Raw genomic sequence first — 21,354 nt, forward strand, 5'->3', positions numbered from 1 at the left:
GTGAGGCGGGGGGGTGCCACGAATGGGTACTGAGCTTTAAGGTAGAAAACCCCCACCCACCAGTAATATATGGTCCAGTAGAGGCCTTGGCCTTTATCAATGAGGTTAGCAATCCCTCTTCCAAGTGGATGTATTGAAGGGGTTATCAGTAAGGGGACATACAGAGGTGGGAGCAAGGATGGGAATATTAAAGTTGGAAGTTCCTCAGCTCTGGTTGCTACCACACGACTTTTTTCCTCCATGCAGACGCAGGCCACCCAACTTACTCACTGAAGTATTATTGTGTCATTTTGACTGAGTGCCTTAGTACTCTGATCTACCTGTACTGGGGTTTCAGACACAGGCAAGATCCCCTGTAGACAAAGCCATGTTTTAGTTCAAATTAGGATCACATGTTTGCCTCTTGCCTCTGCCCAGACACTAGTCAATACCCGTGATGAGTTTACAACATTTCTGATGTCTGCTAGCAGCATATACCTTATCCCACACTCCTTTCCAGATTTACTCCCCAGACACGTTTTCCATGCTGGATCTTCAGGCTTAGACATCTTCTCCTGTACCTCTGCTACATGGAAGTTTCTGTTGAGTTCTACTTGATAGTATATCTTTAAAAGATTATCTAAAATATATATATGTATAATGGAGAAACCATTACATGATTTAAAATACATTTTGTTTTGCTACTACAGTTTTATGAAGTTTCATTACATATGTCTTTATTATGACTATTATTTATGGTGTTGACTTTTGCTGAAACTGTAATCTTTGTAGGTAAAAATATGCACAAAGGAGTATTCTACTTGGTCTTTTGGTATTCATAGAGATTTTACTTTTAATTTTGTCTTATTTTGATCACAGAAAAATGTCTTCAACTTAGCTAAAGACTAAACCCAAATAAAATAACAACAATTTGAGTAGCAATAAATAAAAGTATTAGAAATGTCCCCAAAGGGTTTTAATTTCTAGAAAACTGTAGTATTTGGTATGCAGAATTCCAGATTGCCAAGAAATCATCCTAGACTTCGAAGACTAAAATAAAAATCTAGAAACCAAGGAACCAAAAATTTTGCCAATATTTATTGACTGTGTGGTTGCTAAGGGAGTTCAACTTTCTTTGGCTTGATTACACTGAAGTTTCTGTGTTAAAACAAACAGTAACATGAGATTGCTCACAGAGGTAAGTCGATGGCCACCTCACAGACTAAAGTCCAAGTATAAGAGCTTTTGTGTATTCTTCTGGCTTGTTCATGGATGCATTCTATACCCAAAGAAAGTCATCAAGAAAAACAGTATTTAGGTGGACAGGAACAGTTGGCCTTGTTTTGACTGATCTTAATGCTCAGTACAGATCTCTTGATAGAAGTCATGGGAGCTCATGAAGTCCCAAAGAATGCATGCATTCATTAATTCAACAACATTAACTGAGCGCCAACTAATATGTGCTAGACTGGCATGTACTACACAAGTGCTAAAGATGAAAGGAAAAATAAAATATGTATACAACTAGCAATAACACAGTGTAGCATATGCTAACAGGTATGTAAACAGAATGCAAAGATGAAATTAGGATTCATTAATGTGGTGGAAGGCAGCCTTATAAAATGGCTCCCATTGATCCCTACCTCCTGGCAATCATGCTCTTGTACAATCCCCTCCCCTTAAGTGTGGGCCAGACATAGTGGTGCTCATAATGAATAGAATACGACAGAAGTAATGGGATGTCATATCCAAGATTAGGTCTGAAAGATGATGACTGCTGTCTTGCTAGCACCTTCTGTCTTTGGCTCTTCTCTCTTGCCTGCTCTGAAGAAGTAAATTGCCATTTTCTGAGCTGCTGCAATGGAGAGAGTTCCACATGGGAAAGTACTGAGGGTAACCTTTGGTCAACATCAAACAAGGAACTAAATCCTGCCAACAACCACATGAATGAATCTGGAGTTGATTCCTCCTCTAGTGGAGCCTTGAGATGAATATAGCTCTGGCCAGCACTTTGCAACTCTGTGAGAGCCCTGGAGCGGAGGACCCAGTTCCTGATCCACAGCAACACAATAGATGTTATAAGCCATTGAGTTTTGGTGTAATTTGTCATGCAGCAATAGATAACTAATGAAATCGGGAAGAAAAGCAAGGGTAATTGAAATAGAAGGAACAGTATTTGCAAAGATGAGAGGGTATAAATTAAATTCTGGAACGGAAAATCATTTCGTGTAGTTTAGCAGGAAGTATAGAAATGACTGGTGATAAGGTTTGAGATGGGGATTTGAGGCCGTATTGTAAAATGTGTTCAGTGTCATTTGTATCAGTCAAGGTTCCCTCAAAGGAAACAAACTTCTCCAACTATTTTAAACAGAAAAGGTTTAACATGGGGAATTAGGTAGACTTACAAAATCGTTGGAAGGGCTTAGAACGAAGTCTGACATCTGCCGTGACTGTAATTGCCTTTCCACAGCCATGAAGCTACAATAGATTCTGGAGCTTTGCTGAAGGTAAGTCCAGTATCTCCAGGACCAGGCCTGCTGCAGCAATAGCTGAAGGAGCTTAAAGTTTGCCTCTCCTTCCCCTGTCTCTAACTCATGTAGCTGTGCATTAATTGGTAGAAGCTAATTTGCATTACATAAATCCAGCTGCAGAGAGTCAGGGAAAAGTAGTTCTAGTCTTCCACCCTCTACAGTTTAGGAAGGCGCACATCTGAAATGGATGGATGATGAATGCCACCTGACCATATCCACCCAACAGAGTGCTGTGTTTGGACTTGCCTCTGGAAAAAATAGGGAGCCCTAAAAGCCCTAAGAAAGACATAAGCTCTGTATCAAAGGAAATTCACTTTGGTAGGATTCAAGTATGGACTACAGGTGTGACAGGGAGGTTGCTGAGACTGGAAACACAGAGAGCAATCAATGGTATAGACGAAAAGTGATGAACTCAGGTCTGGGAAATGGCAAGGAGAGGTCAGAGAACGTGCAAGATAAATTGAGTTCATGTCAATTCTGTTAAAATCTAATGCCACCACTCAAGCTCTATGTCTCTAAATCGTGTTCTCTAAATGATACTACTCTGGGGACTAAATTTTCTTACTATATTGATAGTACTCCAGGACTTGTATTTTCCTACTGTATTATCAATTCTAATAATCCCTTATTCGTTATTAAGCTTAGATCTTTGTGGTTCAGGCTTGGAGTGGTGCTGAAGTGAAAAAAAACACAGCAAAGCTACCCTTTGAAGTTTGCTTAACTTCAAAATAATTCTTTTTTTTTTTTTTTTTGGCATTTCTAAAAAACCATGAAAGAGATTTAAATAGATATGCTACAGCAAAGTTTGTAAAAATTTTCTTTCCAACCCTGTCTCTATCACAGCCCCAGATCACTCTGGGGCATCTCCTTCCACATATCCCCCAAACCTCTCTTAACTCCTAGCCCCATGCAATTCTTTCTCTTCCCCATTCCCCTGCCTCCGTCTTAATCCTTTATTATATAGGTTGACTTAGATCTTCCTTTTTTTAAAAAAAAAATCTTTATTGATTTCAGAGAGAGGAAAGGAGAGGGAGAGAGAGATAGAAACATCAATGATGAGAGAGTCATTGATCGGCTGCTGCCCGCAACCTGGGCATGTGCCCTGACCGGAAATTGAACCCTGATCGCCTGGATCCTAGGTCGACGCTTAACCATTGAGCCACGCCCGGCCGGGCTAGATCGTCCTTTGTAGGAAGGGCAATAAAGGGAAAATTAAACTAGCAATTAGAGGAGTAAAAATCATGTGTTAATGTTTTGCCACAATTTCCACTGTCAACTATTAGATATTTTTCTTCACTCTTTTACCTCCAAATTAATCTCACCCCATTCCTTCCCAAGACTCTTGGTGTTAGCAGCATAGTAATCTTTATCTTTAGTCTTGCCTTTTCCCCATATTTAAAACCTTACCTACTTTCTAGATACTTTCACCTTTCTCATTCCATTACCACAAACAACACATAAGCCACTCTCGTTACCTTCTTGCTCAAATATACTTCCCTTTTCATTCCCTAACTTGACTGGTGAAATCACCATTCATGGAATTGTCCAAGACAAAAACTTCACTGTTGTCTTTGACTTATTTTAATATCTAATCAATTAGCCAGTATTTCTGATTTTCGTCTCAGAAATGTTCCTGAAACCGATTTTCTGCCCATTCGCACTATTATCTTAGTCCAAGCCCTGATTATTTCACACTCTTTGTCTTACTGTCCCTAACCCCTCTTCTCTCCCATTCAGGAGTTTCCATGCCCTGGCCCTGGGCCCAGCCGGATCAGGTTCTCTGGGTTTTGTTTTTTGCTTTTGTGTATTTGTTTGCTTCGATACAGATCCCTAGGTCCTAAACATGTAAAAACACTGATTCTTTTGGGCTGGCATGGGGGCCTATGCTTTTGAGCTTTTACAAATCTTCTTAGGTGGGTCAAATGATCAGCTAGGTTTGGTTTAACAATATTTTCAGTCCATATTTTACACCACCACCACCACCACCACCACCAGAATCACCTTTCAGAATCCCCCAAATCTTATTATGTTCCTGGGATGGTCATATTCAGCGATGCTTTTTCTGTATCAATCAGAGAAAGTGTTTAGCCTAAGAATGAACATGCCAAAGAATCTGCCACGTGCATATCTGCTCAGATATTCTGTTTTCATACCTCAAACAACACATAATCAAGCCAAGCTTATTGTTTTCTCTCTCAAATATGCTTTCGTTTTCTTTATTTCTCATTTTTACCATCTCTTCCCTACTGCCATGACACCTTGGGCTGCAGCCACAATATAGCCTTGTTATTGGAAATAGGTTTAAGAAAGATTCCTGAAGCTGGGACAGACGTCCTGAGTTATTAATCGCATTTCACCACTGTTGCTTTTGGTAAGTGATCTATTTCAAGCTTACATACTGGAATAGTTTATATCCCTATACTGTCACTGGTAAAAGAAGCATGGTGCAGGGAAAGGAGTATGGGCTCAGCAGTCATGCTGACCTGGGATTGAACCCTAACTTTGCCATTTAACTAGACCTGTGACCTAGAAAAGTGACTTAACTCCTCTAAAAAGATAATTTTCTATAAAAACATAATTGTAAAATTTTTTTTCAGGGAAGATGTGGCAATTAAATGGGACAACATGTGAAAATGACTGTCACTTAGCTTGTGCTCAATAAATGTTAGCTTTTCCTCCCTCCTATCCTTCCTTCCTCCCTCCCTCCCTTCCTTTCATAATGATGATAAATCACATCTTTCGTCAGTATGTTTGCAGTTGACATTTGGGCTATGTAATGATTATATGTAGCTGGTTGGATTGTTCTTCTTTCCCCCATCTCCTGGGTAGTGCATACACCTGTCTAAATTAGCAGAAGATGATAGTATCCTAATATATTGAAGATGCCCACAAGATGTCTCTAGTGTGGGAGATCTGATTATATCTCAGCACACACAAAAGGAAGACCACAAACTTAGATTCCTCCCCCCCTTTTTCTTCTTCATTTCTTGAGAACTAGATGAGGGTGATAAAGCTTAAGGACTGACAAACCAGAGTTTCTAACTCATGAACTTCAGGGCCAGGCAGGTTGCAAATGAGTGAAATGGGCTGGGTGTGGGGGAAAAAGCAAACGTATTACCAGATTCATAGGAAATGGCATCTTTATTTGGGCACGAGGGTGCAATGGTGGACTGCAAATGAGGACGGTGGTGAAGTGGAGAGAGCACAGCCACCACTTAGTATCGGATAGTTACTGCATGAGGGAGTATGGATTCTCTATCTCCAGGTATTACCATTTTTCAAGGAAATCCCAAAATATGATTTCGTGATATCTCTCGATTTTTAATTCTTGGCAGTTAAACCAAAATTTAAGATAATACTTTGTGGGCCAACCAAAAAAGACTATGCCAACCAGTTATCGCCTCTGAGGTAAAAGGACCATGAAGCTGTGGGGCCACTTGTGAGGGGAAAAAATTACTATCAGTCTAGAGAGGGGAAGACAGAAAGCTAGAGAAAAAAGCAAATGAGCTATCCTGAATCTCCTGCTTCCCATTAACTCTGAAAAGGATTGGAATGCAGGACCTGCGTCCTAGGAAAAGAACTGTGTGTGTGTGTGTGTGTGTGTGTGTGTGTGTGTGTGTGTGTGTGTACTTGATCAACTAAAATTAAGACCATATGCTCCTGGCCAGGTAGCTCAGTTGGTTCGTGCATTGTCCTGATACACCAAGGTTGCCGGTTCAACCCCCAGTTGGGGCACATACAAGAAACAACTAACAAATGCATAAATGAATGGAACAACTCTCCCCACCCCTCTGTCTCTCTGCCTCTCCCCCTTCCATCCTCCCTTTCTCTCAAAAAAATAAAATAAAAAATAATTAAAACCATATGAAGCAAGAATAGCCCCAGAGCCCCACAGCCCCACAGCCCCACAGCCCCACATGGTGATGTATATCCTATTGGGTTAAGACTTGTTTGTAGTTCAACAACCATAGTTGTCTCTTACTTTTGCAAACAACAGATTGCTTTTATTTTGCACGAAAGGTATAATACATCTATGTAAATAAAAGAGCAAAGAAGTTTTCTACATGCTTTTATTTTTGGGGCACAAATATTTTACAAGTATTTCTGCGCCTCTTAGGTTCTTTTTGCTGGAAAAAGGAGAGCTAGTGATACATATGTTAATGGCATTAAAAATGTGCATTGTTGTATAAAGGTAATGTACTTTTTAGGTATGTTAATAATAAATTAAGGTTATAATGGTTTCCTAATTAGAGAAAATAACATATTAGTCTCAGCAAAAAGTTAGTTTTAAAAGTAGATAAGCTAGGGATATCAAAACAAAAAAATTAGCTTCAGACATTATCCTATATGCAATCTTTTGATGAATAACACTCAGTTACAGGATGTAATACCTTGCACAGCACCTGATATATAGTAGGCATTCAACAAATGTTAAATTTCATTGCTTTTTAACACAGTAATTTCCCTCAGTAATAATCCTATAACTCTAGAAATTTCTAAGAGATTTTTTTGGTTTCTTGTAAAAGTATATTTTTCTAGAGAAAAGAGCAGCAGCAGGAGAGAGAGAAAAGAAAATGTGCGTATGTTCTAAAAAGTGATTCCAACTCCAGTTGCTCAGAAACAAACACTTTGGCCCTGCCTGTATCTGTCGTCCCTGCTGACAATATGCTGTCAATGTCCTCGGCCTCATTCCTTCTCTCTGTTTATTGTGGCTTTACAGAGATCAGGTCTCAAGTCACGGGACTCTATGGCCTTCAGTGCTAAACTTTTCCTTCCTTCTTTTGCTCTTGCCTGGCTCAGAAGGACATGCCAGGTGGTATAAGTGTTTCCTTTGCAGAGCTGAAGAAGGGATCTGGTGTGGAATCAATAGAGAAAGCCTTGGTTTCGGTGGTTTCTTGGCTCTCATCTCGCCTGTTCTCGGCCAGCCCAGAGGCCTCTTTACAAATGTGTTCTGATTAGCTGTTTTAGATCCCTGTGCTTTGCAAAGCTCCTTTCTTCCACTGAGATATTATTAGGACATAACAAGACTAGAAAAGTGTGGGAAGCTTTGGAGGCAGGAGGACAGGGTCCAGCAAGGATCGCGGCAAGAAGGGAATTCACTTTGGTTAGGTCACCTACATAGTCCAAAGGCAGCCCCGAGCTGGTTCCAGTTAGGCAGCAAGGCTGGGCTTGTTTGGTCCTTTGGCCCTTTTAGTTTCCCCATCTGGGGCGAGGATCTGTGTCCCGAAAGAAGTCGGCCTCAGTGCCCTCCTTCCTCTCCCATCTAAACTTCGGCTTCCAGGCACCGCACGGTAGTTTTGGGCGGGCCCTTGGGCTCTTCGGGCCTTTTGTGGGTTTTGTTTGGGTCCTCCCCTGGGTTGCTGTCATTGGCCTTCTCCTCCTTCACCACTTTGGTCTCAATCATTTCCTTCTGCTGATTCTTGTTTGTAAAAGGGAAGGCCTGTACGTACCTGCGGGCATAAACATGACATTAAAGCGAGAGAATTCTGTGTAACACGCACAACAGCAGATAGTGCTCTGTCTGCGGCGGCCGTATTGGCTCCGCGCGCCGGGCACTCTATGCCAGAGATGCTAACACCGAGAGATGCTCAAGTACATGAGCGCACCCCCCGAACGGGTTCATTTAGAGGGGACAGTAAGCTCGCGGGACAAACTTCAGGCTGGCCCCCCAGCCCCCCCACCAAAAGCAAAGAATCAAACATCAAATAAAGCATATACATCTTCCCCTGGATGTCAATCTTTTCTTTTTATTTCTTGATTTTCAAAGGGACGGCCATTAGCCTGTAATAACAACTTTGGAAAAACACAAGATAGGGATACAACAAAGATGTTAAGACGAACGATGTGCCAACAACCCCACCTTTTGACGTAGCACACGGCGAGAGCGGCGGCAGCGGCAAAGAAGAGGAGCGCTAGCACTAGCAGGGCCGTGGGGACACCTGGAGGAAACAGATGGCCGTTGGTCCCTCACTCACACGCTGCTGCGCACCGCTCTTCTAACACGCACCTAGCATGCATCTCTACCGGGCTTGAGGCTCAGATGTGAAGGAGAAAAGTCTTCTCTGCGACCACACAGGGGCCCCTTAGGATGCTGGGTCCACATCTGCTGCTTTGCCCATAGAACCCTTCCTTGGCCTTGCCTCTCACACGCTGTCCAGTCTACCAGTTGCACTGTGACAGGAAGAGTCCATGTGTGGCCTTGAGATGATAAGTTTGGAGCTAATCAAGTGTAAGACCCTTACTTTTATTTTATTTATCTTTATTGTTAAAAGCATTCAGATGCCCCCTTTTCCCCATTGACCCCTTCTGCCTTGCACCCACCCTCCACCTCCACCCTAAGCCTTCACCACACTATTGCCTGTGTCCATGGGTTATGCATTATATGCATATAAGAAATAAAAAAACCAACTTTCTAATCATATGCATTTAAGGTATATATTTTTTAAAAACTTCTACATATTCATAGATAGTAATTTATTTTTAAAAGTTGAGTTTGAAAAGTAAAACTATTTTGTATTCATGGTTTTTAGTTTAATCATTAAGGTTTTTTAGAGCTCTCAATTTCTATGACTATGAGAGTTGAGTTTGCATTAAGTTTGTATTTGTATTTGACAGGTCCTGAATGCCCAATCCGGAGACAGCCTAATTTCTATGTGTTGATGTATTGTCTGTTACACACACACACACACACACACACACACACACACACACGCACAACACAGACACAGACACAGACACAGACACAGACACAGACACAGACACAGACACAGACACAGACACAGACACAGACAGCTTTACCTCCAAACCCAGCATCTTCATTCTTGAATGTTGTTTTATATTCGGTATATGATTCAGTTTCCATAGATATGGTAGTAGTTTCCATAAAAACTTCTGTTACGCAAATTAACTTTCTTTTCCGCGGAGAAGTGGGCACTGGAGCAGGGGCAGGAGGAGGTGTAGTAGAGTACGGCACATCAGTAGGTAATGCTGAGTGCACAGTGTCACTGCCAATCGTTTCTGCTGTGTATGCTGCTGTTTCAGTGTTCCATATGGGCTCTTTGGTGGTGATAGTATTTGGAAAGCATGAGTTAATCCAAATATCTGTGGGGAAGAAAAAATGAAATAACAATATTGCAATAGCTTCCTAACTGGTCTTCTTGCCTCTAGTCTTACTCCCACCCACCCCAACCCTCAGTCCCCTTATACTGGAGCTGGAATGGTTTTGCAAAAATGCAAATCTAATTATATCACTTCCTTCCTTAGAATCCTTGGGTGACTGTCTCTACTGCATGGCCTGTAAGGCCCTCCATGATTTGGTCAGTCTTTCTCTCATTCCTCCTACCATACTGAAATTCCTTCAGTTCTTTGATATGCTTTCTCTCACAAGCCTTGGACCTTGATGCTTTCTTCACCTCTAAGACTCTTTACCCCCTCTTTATTTAGCTAACTCTTACTTGTCCTTCAGGTCTCAGATTGAACATCTCTTTCTTAGGCAGACTCGATGACCAGATGGGGTCCCGAGGCACATGTTCTTTTACCTCCTTGTATTTCCCTTGTCATGGCTCCCATTATACTCCTTCCTACTGGTCTGTCTTAGTCATCATGATATGTGCACTACTTGACAAAGCAAGGAAGGAAAAGTGAAAAGAAGGAGTAGATAGGGAGACCAAATACACACACATGACACCCCTTCAAGACAAAGATCTACTAAAACTAAGTTTCTCTGTGCTCATCAAAAAAGGCAGGGGGAAATAAGGGAGAGATGTAGGTTTGCTTTTTAATCTATCGAATGTGGTTGATAGGAAGCTAACATTTGTTGAGCATCTTGCTCTGAGTCATCATAGCACTTCATTTAACTATTTTATCAGACCCTCATTTATATAAGAGGGGACTGAAATTCAGAGAAACTGAATGGCTTGCCCAAAGTCACAGAGCTAGTAAATGGCAGAGCCATGAATATATTATAATGCAAATTTGCATCTATTTAAAACCCCTATTTATTTGTGGCAGGGGGTAACTTCAGCTGGAATGCTAGCTATGAAGGAAAATCATTCTGTGCGGCTGAGCATGGCTCAGGGGTTGAGTATCAACCTAGGGCCCAGGAGACTGTGGTTCAATTCCTGGTCAGGGCACATGCCCGAGTTGTGGGTTTGATCCCAAGTGGGGGGCATGCAAGAGGCAGCCGATCAATGATGACTCTCTCATCATTGATGTTTCTATCTCTCTCCCTTCCTCTCTCTGAAATCAATAAAGACATATTTAAAATAAAATAAAAAAGAAAAGTCATTCCATTCATTTTTGAAAATTAAATAAATTATCAATCAAGATCATGGATACTATCTGTAGTACTGATGAAACATTTGACTACACATGCATTCAGTCAGAATTTTATGATATTCATTTTACTTTGAAAATACTTCTATTCAAACAGACATTATCCTTGACTTTCTCTGCCTTGAACTTTTAGCTACATTTCCCATTTTTGAGCAATGCTGAGTTCTTCGCTCAGAAAATTAAAAACAATTTAATATCAGGGAGAAAAACTACTGAGCACAATATACTGTGCTGGGAACTGAAAATATAGAGACAAGTAAGGCATGGTTCCTGTTTCTGGGAGGACCGAGTATTTTGATAAGGATAAGGGGAGATCACTGGGGATTCACAGAGGGCATGGCAGTGGGGCAGGGTAGGGAGGCTTACGGATTCATTCAACAAATATTTACTGAGCTCCAACTTTGTGCAGGTGCTGCTCTAATCGCTAGGGACAGGGTGCAAATGAGATAAAACCCCTGCTTGTAAGGTGCTTATATGCTACTGGAAGGATAGAGATAATTGTTTTTTAAAGGCAGAAATGTCAAAGGGTGGTAAAAGTTGAGATGAAAATTGAACAGGATAAAGATTAAACTGGAGGGGCAGGGAATGGAAGGCAGATACTCTGGACAGGGAGATAAGAGACAATCTCTTTGTGGAGGTGGTACTTCACCTGAATGGTGATAAGTAGCCAGCCATTGATGGTCTCGGACAAAAGAATTGCAAATGAAGAGAATGAAAAGTTCAAGAGCCCGAAGTTGAATGAACTCAGCATGTTTGATGGAGGGAAAAAAAGCCAGAATGGCTGGAACTGAGGAGCAACTCATCTAGTATGGGAGGGGGAAGAGACTACCCCAGTCCGTAGGCATTAGCAGAATCCAAGAACCCAGAAGTCTGAAAGTGTGATTGTGTTAGAAAAGCGAGAAGAAGCACAGTGTGGCTGGAGAGTAGGGTGTGCGTAGGATCGGCGGCGTGAAATACTGCAGGTAAGAGATGAGACGAGGAAAACAGTTCGGAGCTAGAGTACTGCGATTCATAATTGTCATGGTAAAGAATTTGGAATTTATTCTGTAGGAGCAGGAATTTTTGACTGGGGTCCACAAACTGATACACAAAAGCTCTCAACTGACATACAAGTTCTCATATATGCCCACTTTTATGTGCAAAAAGCTTTGTTATTTACATCATACTCTCAAATGGGAAGTTATCCAATGTTGTGGAGCATAGGAGTGACATGATTATTAATGGCGGTGGGTGGAGATGAAATACAGAGGGCAGAGGGTGCAGTCCAGTGTAAAGGAGATGTTTGCAACTGCATGGAAATAGGGGAATTCAGAAGTGTCTGGAATCCTAGAATTTAGACCTTAGAGACCTTCTAGCAAAAAGTGATTCTATCCTCTGGTTGTGGGTTAGACTCATCTGGGAAGCTTAAAAAATATTGATGCCCAGGACCCATTCCAGGCCTGCGCTATTGATGTGCGGTTACCACCATGGAAGGTGCTACAGGGAAGTGCCATGATCTGAGATTTAAATCCTGGCTCTTTCCCTTATTGGCTGTGACCATAGCACGGTATACCCTAAGCATCAGTCACTTCTCCTGGAGAGTGGCAATGAATCAGGGTTAAAGTTATTCCGAGTCCCAGATCTCACAAGATAGTAATGAAAAGGAAGTTACAGAAACAAAGAAACGCGGGTAGGTTTAGGGTGATTCTGATCCTCACAAGGAGAAGCCGGTCAACCTGATTTATTTCAAAGTGATAGTATAGCCACTTGAATTTTTACAAGTCTCTTTTGTACCCAGTTCTCTGACAGTACATATCTAGAGGGATATCTTCTGAGGACTAAAAGAAATGCAAAGCTCCCCGCTTGGGAGAACTGCTCGGACCCTATGTTGCCTTTGGGAAACAATATTGTCAATGCGCATTTATCTCTTGGTTCGTAGAGAATGGTTTTGGGATCCATCCTTGTGTATCACCGCTCAGCTGTATGACCTTTAGAAGGTCAGATTTTTGAATATGGGTGAAGAGTAATATATCAGGCAGAATTTCTTATGACAAACGGAGGACAAGTATTTGGTAAAAGGAAAGCCTTTCTGAGAAGGTACTTACACCTTTCTGGGAAGGTAAAGCCCTTGGGCTAAGGCAAACAAGGTCCCCAACAAAGTTGAAAGAGTGACAGCTGAGTGTCAGCACATCAGCTCTACTTTCTTGTTTCAACTCTTTCCTTCATAAAATGGAGATTGGGTCTTGTTCTAAATAACATCAAATGTAGCGGCTGGATTTCCTCTCCCATAAAGGAATGTAGGGTGATGGGAAGAGCATGACTTTAGAGTTAGACCCGTGTTTGAACCTTTATATTATTGAGATCTTAGACAATTGTACTTATAGCCTCTAAGCTAAGTTTTTTCCTGCAAAATGAGGTTGATAAAGCATACCTCGTAGGGAGGTTCTCAAGACTCAGTGAGATAACTTAGTACACTACTTTGTCCATAATGGATATTTCCTTCTCTTCTTCCTGTTTATTATTTTATTTTATTTTAATTTATTTTTTAATCTTTACCCTAGGATATGTTTTTTAAAATTGATTTTGAGAGAGAAAGGAAGGGACGGAGAAAGGGGGAGGGGCATTGGTGTGAGAGAAAAACATTGATTGGTTGCCTCCCATACACACCCCTACTGGCGATCAAACCGGCAACCTAGGTATGTGCCCTGACCCGGAATCAAGCCCACAACCTTTTGGTGTATGGGATGACACTCCAACCAACCAAACCACCTGGCCAGGGCTCTTCTGTTTATTTTATGGGATGGAGGGTGGAGGTAATGAGGCCTTCTAGGATGCCCTCCCCCTATCTTGCCAGTCAATCATATTTTCCCTAACTTTTTCCTCCAAGGAGCACACTGCCACCTCTAGCCTGGTCACAGAGTCAGTCTTGAGAGGGTTAAATGATCATCACTATGATTGCTGGTGCTCATGGTCACTCTTCTCAGACACATTCTACAGCTAGAGAAACCCAGAGAAAACATAGCACATGGAGAGGCTGCAGATGTGACTTACCAGATGAGTTGTAACAATAGGCCTTTAACTTTTGGGTGGGTAAAGTTCTCCAAGTCACAACACCCACCCTGTTCTTTCCACACTTGGGGTTTGGGAGAATCCGAGGAACGACTGAGATCTGATCTGCAACCCATCCAAAGCTGTAACAGAATACATATTAGTTAAACGAACACATTTATCCCTATGGCTGAACAAGAATACAGAGCCAAAGAGCTCCAGCTGTGTTTGTGAACCCAGCTATTGCTCACCTGCAAGTCTCAAAGCCAGACTTCCATGCTGCTTCGACCTGGTCTTTGCTGGCTAGCGTTAGTCCCATCAGCCTACAGGCCTCCTTGGCTTCTGTGAAATTCAGCTGCTCAGTTGTCTTTTTGTTTACAAGGGTGACTCCCATAATTCTGCATGACCCCGAGAGGGAAAGCTCTGCAAAGGAATCACACAGATCCTCAGTTTGCTGCTGTCCTTGTTCATGGCCCTTAGGCTCCTCTTCCCAGAACAGCATTATTGTCTTGATGCAGCAGTGAGGTCATTGTGACTGGAACTGGAGTTTAGAAATAACAGGACACAGGCCAGACATTTCCCACAAGGACATCCTGCTGGATTGGGTGGGTGCTTGGTCTGATCAAAGGTACCTCCCCTCAGACCCGAGCCCACTCTACCACACTGCGTTAAGGTGCCTTGTCTGTTACGAGGAGCTTCAGCTACCAGTTCCTGGGGTAGGGTCCAGGCGCTGCTGCTGCTACAAACCTTTTTAGAGTCTATAAAATGAAAGGTGCGAGACTTTGAGAAAGACAGAATTCAGGGCTCTTGCTAATAGCAGAGTTAGCAATACTCCAAACTAATGTGGTTTGGAGACACCAATATTTCTGAGATGGGCTGAAAAATGTTGCACTTGGTATAATAAGAGCTCTCTCAGTCCCAGGTCTCCTCTGACCACTGGGGGGCAGGCTTGCTCAGAAGTTCCTGAAGGAGCTGGGCAGCAAAACTTGCAGTAAAACTTGCGTGGCAGAAAAACTAACCGAATAAGAGTCTTAGAGTCAGACCTGGATCTGAATCTACCTATGTTGCTTGCTCCTCTGTGACCTTAGGCTAGCTATTTCATCTCTCTTAGCCTCATTACTTTATTTATAAAACTGAGAGAGTAACAATGTCTATTGCAGAGGATAGTGAGAGTTAAATGAGTTAATTCAAACAAAAATGCTTAACATAGTGCCTGCTACACAGTAGGCACTCAGTAAATCATAAGTAACATTATCATTATATTACCTTCAAAGCATTTTGCTTTCAGTCTTCTAATAGCCTTCCTGAGGAAGCTGAGGCAGTTGAATGGTTAAAATGCGAATACTATTTTACTCAAAATCTAACGAACCTGGAGTTCTTTTGATCCCTTCCCTCTGACTTCTACGATTGACAGCCCCGTATGAAACTGTGAGGTGCACTGCATTCAGGTACATTAGTCCTAGTGGGCTTCATCCTCGAAAGTTCATAAGAGGGTCATTCAGTCTCCCAGGTAATTTCTTGTACACAGATCTGTGCATTAGATGCCCAGTCAAACGCTTCGACCACTTTCTAGGTTAGTATTTAAAGGAAGTTTCTTCTTGAAAACACGGAGGGAGCCTTTCTAAGAGATCCCTGCCCCCTCGCGTGCTCTGGGCCAGGGGCTGGGGAAGGAACGCGCGTGTTGGTCATGCTCGATAGTCGTGGGTGGCCTTGTTTGCCTCCCCACCCTGCTCTCGCCAAGAGAGAGACTTGAGAGCCAACACCCTAACGCAGGCTTTGTGACAGAACAGCCTCTTGTATTAACATGAATACCAATAAAATTCCAACTTCTATAGTGTGTTGATGCTACTCTGTGCCAAACCCTGTCTCTTTTAACAGAAAATTGAGGCTCAGGGAGATTAAGTAACTTTCCCAAGCCCAAGGATATAGAGCAGCTAGGTGGCAGATTGAGGGCACAGACCCAATTACCACTGACTAGTTCTTAACTAGCACTGTTAAGAACTAGTTAAGCTTTCCACTGTGCTATGGAGAAAAGATGAACACACACACACACACACACACACACACACATACACACACATAACTAGAGCTGAACTCTTGGAAGATACCGTTTGTCCTGGAATTGGGCTCATGTAGCCCATGAGCTTGCTATTGCTCAAACCTCTTAGGGCTGGCTATTTTGGGGGGGGGGGGCGGGGAGGAGATACTTGCAGGTTTACTAGTTACACTATAAAGTAGTCTTGATACTCTCTCATCGTACCTCATTTTCACTCTGAATGTTATTAGTAGTAGTGACAGACCTATTCTGGGCAATAGATGTAGCTTTGGATATTTCTTGTCATGTTAATTGGCTGTGGGACCTTGGGCAAGTTAGCGTTCTCATCTGTAAAATTGGGATGGTTATCTCTTCCTCAAAGAATTTTTGTCAGAAATAAATTAGATAATTTGTACCTAGCAGAGGCTGGGTCTACAGTAGATAGTTAACAAATATCAGCCAATTTCAAGCTTTCTTATTTCATTTAAGGACAAAAATAGGGAGTTGGTATCCAAGAAGTACACCATTAATCTCTTAAGAGTTCTCAGGAAACCACAAGCATGGTAGCAATAGTGTATGCTCAGCCGTCAGACAGAGCTGAATTCAAACCTAAGCTTTATTATTTACTGCCTGTGTGACATTAGGCAAGCCCCTTGGCCTCACTACCTGTTTTCTCATCTATAAAATGTCTTCTTGAGATACTATTCTCAAGCCTAGGATCACATAATTTTTCTTTTAAAGTGCTCAGATTTTTATTTTCCCAGAGCTGTTATGAATGATTTGTGGTTATAGTTTTTTGCCTGTGATGTAGAATGTGGTTACCACTTAGCCATCTCAAAAGCCTAGAAATCATTCCAAGTCATTCTTTTTAAATATATAATACATATTAGTATACACACACACTTAGCTCTGTAACTCTGCATAATAGGCCGTGAAGGAGACTGACTCCTACCCTCAGCCATTCACCTTCATTGGCCACCTTTTCCTCAGTCATGGTTCTGAATAACTTCCAGTTGTTTCCAAAAAATTAATTTCCTTAGGAAATTTTTGCCATTATTGAGGATGGTCCTAAGAGTGTAATAGAGTCATTGTCAAAGAACAATTTCCAAAATAGTTTCAGTAATGGCAGCATTTGGGGGATTTCAGAGAGGACCAAACTTATTTGACAGCAATAGTTCTTATATTTGGAAAAAAAAAAAATCAGTTATATAACTCTAGCCTCCCTTATAAAATTAAATACAACAACATATGAATCAACTCTGGAGGCCTGTTCCTGACATATTTTATACCTCAGGGCACCTTCCAGCATAGGAATACTCGATTTTTCCTTTAATGTACTCAGAGTTTCACTTGCCCAGAGCTGAAAGGAGTGATTTGTGGTTACAGTTTTTTGCCTGCAATGCAGAATGCAGTTACCATTTAGGCATCTCAAAAGCCCAGAAATCATTTCAAGTCATTCCTGTGGTAGAGAACTGATGGCTAATTTTCAAACCTATATTTCACAAATTTTTTTCTAGTTAATTTACTATTGCATATTAAAAACATATGCATCCCATGATAGTATAAAATTTAAATTAAAATTATTATATTGGAACTTCCAAAAATATAAAACAGACCAACATTCTGTGAAAGTTATGTGTTTTTCCCAGACTTAGCAATTGCTTAAAATTTTTTACACTCATTTTTTTGCTCCTTCAATGAAACAGTTTTAAAAACAAATGATCTCTCCTCAACATTTTGTTTAAAAATATTCTCATTAAAAATAGTCTATAACCCAAGAAGCAAAAGTAGAGATAACATAAAGGTGAATGCGAATCGTTTTGGTGAAGTTGAACGATATGGTGAAAACCTTTCTGGCAGACCCATACCACCCATTCGATCTTTTATGGACATTGAGGGTTGCCCTGCTCCCAGCAACCCACAATCAAGAGCTTGGTAGGCTCAGGACAGGTTGTAAGACCTTGCCTTGCCTCAGGTTGGCATTCTGCTAAGAAACCTACCTTGTACCCGGAGAGAGCCTTGGACCAAGAGCCTTGTGGTCCAGATGGAGGCAAGAAGCAACACCAGGCTGAAGCACTTGGTCATTGTGCCAACCCCTTCAGAGCCAGAGAAACACCTCAGCCAGCCCCTGGCAGCAACAGAGGCATGCAATGGCCAGTCTGGATGGAGACTTCTGGAAATATGCTGGGGCCCCCACTGCTCCAGTTCATAACCGAGACATCCGGATTTCCCTGCTTTCAAGCTTCTGACTTGTCAAGGTCACCAGGGGAAATGAGTGACGTCCCTTGAATGCTCAGGCTGTACTTTGTGGATAGCTTTCTGGAAAATTTAGCTAATGCTGACTCAGAAAGCATAGAAATGAGGAAGGCAGATAGCACAATGTGAACTGCTAAAGGTTTCCCCAATTCCCATGTCCCCTGCCACAGCTCCCCCCCCCCAGCTCAGTTCTCACATGTTCATTGCTATTGCCCGTGGAGCCCATTCGTTTATATACTCCTAGGAATGCCTCTGTCTCTAAAGGATACTGAGCATCGATTGTGCTTTTCCTCTCACAATCGGTGGTTTTCCCCAGCTGCGTATTCTTCTGATCTGTGGGGAATGATATACCAAGGACAGAATCTTCGGCCTCCCTTTGGGACTTCTTTTATACATTTAAACTTTGTACACCACTATAGGTGAGTCTTTCTTCAAAGAAACCAGGCACAGAAAAAAATTCATACTTAAAAAATACAAGTAGGGGGGCGATTTACAAAATTAGCTATTTTATACTTTAAAAGAAAGGGGGTTTGACTTTACAATAAGAATTACTACAGGGGTTCTTTATAATAACTCTCTTTAATAACTTCTCTTATAGACCAAATAACTTCTCTAGTAGATCAAAATTCAATTTAGACTTTCCCTTTCTCATTTGATGAACATAAAGTTTATCTGTACTGTGTGCAAGCAGACCGCACGCACTGTTTTCCCAGCTGGATTTTCAGTGATTGGTCCCTCCCCCATGGTAATTATGGAATTCTGGCTTGAGAGTAATGCCTTGAGCAAAGGTTTATGAGATTTCCCCAAAATGAATGTCATTTATGGGAATAGTGTATGCACAACTAGTTCTTTTCTATATAAGTGGTATTCATTAGTTAGATATCTGTACAGAAAATATCAATAGCAAAAGGAGTCTCTGCTCTGCACAAACACAGGGAACTTCTAAGAGACCAGAAGAGAGCCCTTCAATATCTCAAATATCTAAATATGTTAATATCTTTAGACCTCATTACTTAGGTGAGCATAAGCCTTAGGCTATGGGTACCTCAGAAATGTGACTATCACCCTAGAGCCAGGCAGACAGGAAGGCAGGAATCATATCCTCTGCAGCATTACCCTTAAAGCCTAGCATCACGCCTGAAAGTGAGCTAGCCTTCATGTATCTGGTCAAGTATAACAAAAAGAAAGAAAGAAGGAGGGTAGGAAGAGGGAAAAATGGCCTGTCACCCATAATAAGTTTCTGAAGAATTTGTTGCCAAGAGCTAAAAGCTAAAGCGGGAGCTATAAAGAAAATATTGCCAGATGGTCTCTCATCACAGTTTAAGAAACAGTGTTCAGGATACAGCTGCAGCACTATCCAATAATTAAAGAAAAAAAGTTGTAGAATTAGAAGGGAAATGTGAAAAGTTAAATGAAAACAAAGAGAACAAGTTTCAAAGAAGAGCCCAAAATATGGGGTATTCAGGCCAGTTTTCTTGTTCCCTGCATATGGAATACATGAGTAAAAGTGATATTTAATCTGATGTATGCAAATAAAAATTTAAATAGAATAGACATTTTGAAATGTGGCAAGAAAGAAAGTAATATGGTGCAACCCAAATCCCTCAAAGGAGGGTAATATCTAAATTCTAGTTTAAGTTCTAACACTAATTATCTGTGTGACCTTGAGAAAGTCACTTAACTTCTCTGGGCCTCAGTTTTATCACCTGTCAAATAAAGGAGATGAATTATATGAATTTAAAAGTAACATAGCAATGTAATTCTATGAAACTGATATTACAGGAATTAGTTGTTTTCTAACATATATAAATAGGCAAATGTATTAGTCAGTGTAATCTGTTAGAACAAACAACCCCAAATCTCAATGCCTTAATAAAACAAAAGTTTATTTCTCTCATGTTACAGTCCAATGGCTGACAATGGTGGTGATGGTAGTGGAGGTGTATATGTGTGTGGGAGGGATTTTGCCACACAGTTTTCCAGAGACCGTGTAGCTCTACCATCCCTTAGTACCTCAGCTCCCTCCTCCCCAAGATCTACACGGAGCCAGCAACCAAGGGAGGGGAGTGTGGAGGCTTGTGCTGGAGAATACCATAGGGGCCAGGCCTGGGAAGCAGCTATATCACTTCCAGCCCTATCCCATTGGACAGGACTTTGTCATGGGTTCCCATCTCACTGCAAAGGAGTCTGGAATGTAATCTAGCTGTGTGCCCAGGAGGAAAAAGAAAAGTGAAGTGGTGAACACATAGCAGCTTCTCCCACAGTTTATTTACCTTTCTGATCGCCTAGTACAGGGCTCCCTATTTCTGTCACACATAGAACACAGTCACTCTTTTCTCAAAGGAGACCATTCCAGGCCCCGTCCAGCTCAAAGTCCATGACCACTGAGTTATGGTCAGCCATCCCTATCAGGTCCAGCGGTGGCACTTTGTGGTCTCCTAACCTATGACGTTAAAAAGTTGTATGCTGCCCCCCAAATGTAATGGTGAAGCAGGATCTGGATAACCTCAGTAAAAACTGCCATGTGTAAAGGAGAGGAATGGGAGACACAGCAGACACCTGGCCATAGGCGTTCTGGAATACCGATGGAGAGACATTGGAATACCAATGGAGAGACATCAGGCAGGCCACTAGATGAGCTCTCTGTTGCTGCATAACAAATGACCGCAGACTCGGTGACTTAAACCAACACCCATTTATTATCTCACGTTCTGCGGGTCAGAGGTCCCAGTGGGCTCTGCGGGGTCCTCTGCTCTGGATCTCACAAGACTGAAAGCAGGGTGCCGGCTGGGCTGGCTCTCACCTGGAGGCCTGGGAAAGAATCCATTTCCATGCTTATTCAGGTTGGGGGAAGAATTCTAGAAATTTTAGAAATTCTGCCTACCACAGTTACCTATCTTTGATTAGATCTTGATTCTGCGTTCTGGGAGAAACTCCAATGTCCCCTGTCCACTGTTCTCTGTGGGGCTTCATTTTATATCACCTTTCTTGGGCGCATTTGAAGTGGAAATTAGAGAGTATGCCTCTCCTTTACTATCTGCTTTCTGCTGGTATAAGCTTCGGATCCCCAAAGTTGTTTTCCAACTTGAACAATCAAAGGAGTTTTTAGTCCTGGCTTATGCTTCTTTGTACATATAGTTTCCTTACAAATTTAGATTTCTGATCTATTTGCTTCCCTCTGATTCCACGTGT

The 21,354-nt window shown here is 41.8% G+C and overlaps 1 protein-coding gene across 1 annotated transcript; it reads right to left on the minus strand.

Annotated features, from left to right (window-relative positions):
* Window positions 1-7,773: 7,773 nt before the first annotated feature.
* Window positions 7,774-18,062, minus strand: LYVE1 (lymphatic vessel endothelial hyaluronan receptor 1). Its single transcript, XM_016206604.2, has 6 exons — window positions 17,907-18,062; window positions 14,123-14,294; window positions 13,875-14,014; window positions 9,309-9,611; window positions 8,371-8,449; window positions 7,774-7,960 (listed from the first exon to the last, which is right to left on the minus strand). The coding sequence occupies exons 1-6, from the start codon at window positions 17,989-17,991 to the stop codon at window positions 7,774-7,776; spliced, it is 966 nt and encodes a 321-aa protein (XP_016062090.2). The 5' UTR covers window positions 17,992-18,062.
* Between the last annotated feature and the right edge of the window lie 3,292 nt (window positions 18,063-21,354).

This window comes from Miniopterus natalensis, chromosome 11 (assembly GCF_054644295.1).
Source record: "Miniopterus natalensis isolate mMinNat1 chromosome 11, mMinNat1.hap1, whole genome shotgun sequence".
NCBI lineage: Eukaryota > Metazoa > Chordata > Mammalia > Chiroptera > Miniopteridae > Miniopterus > Miniopterus natalensis.

Excerpts from the sequence above, each read along its gene's own strand:
- LYVE1 (XM_016206604.2), bottom strand. The coding sequence starts at position 17,991 with ATGACCAAGTGCTTCAGCCTGGTGTTGCTTCTTGCCTCCATCTGGACC. Across the intron at positions 14,015-14,122 it reads TCTGGCTTTGAGACTTGCAG|CTTTGGATGGGTTGCAGATC; the intron begins GTGAGCAATAGC and ends ATTCTGTTACAG. Across the intron at positions 8,450-9,308 it reads TGAAGATGCTGGGTTTGGAG|GTGTCCCCACGGCCCTGCTA; the intron begins GTAAAGCTGTCT and ends TGTTTCCTCCAG.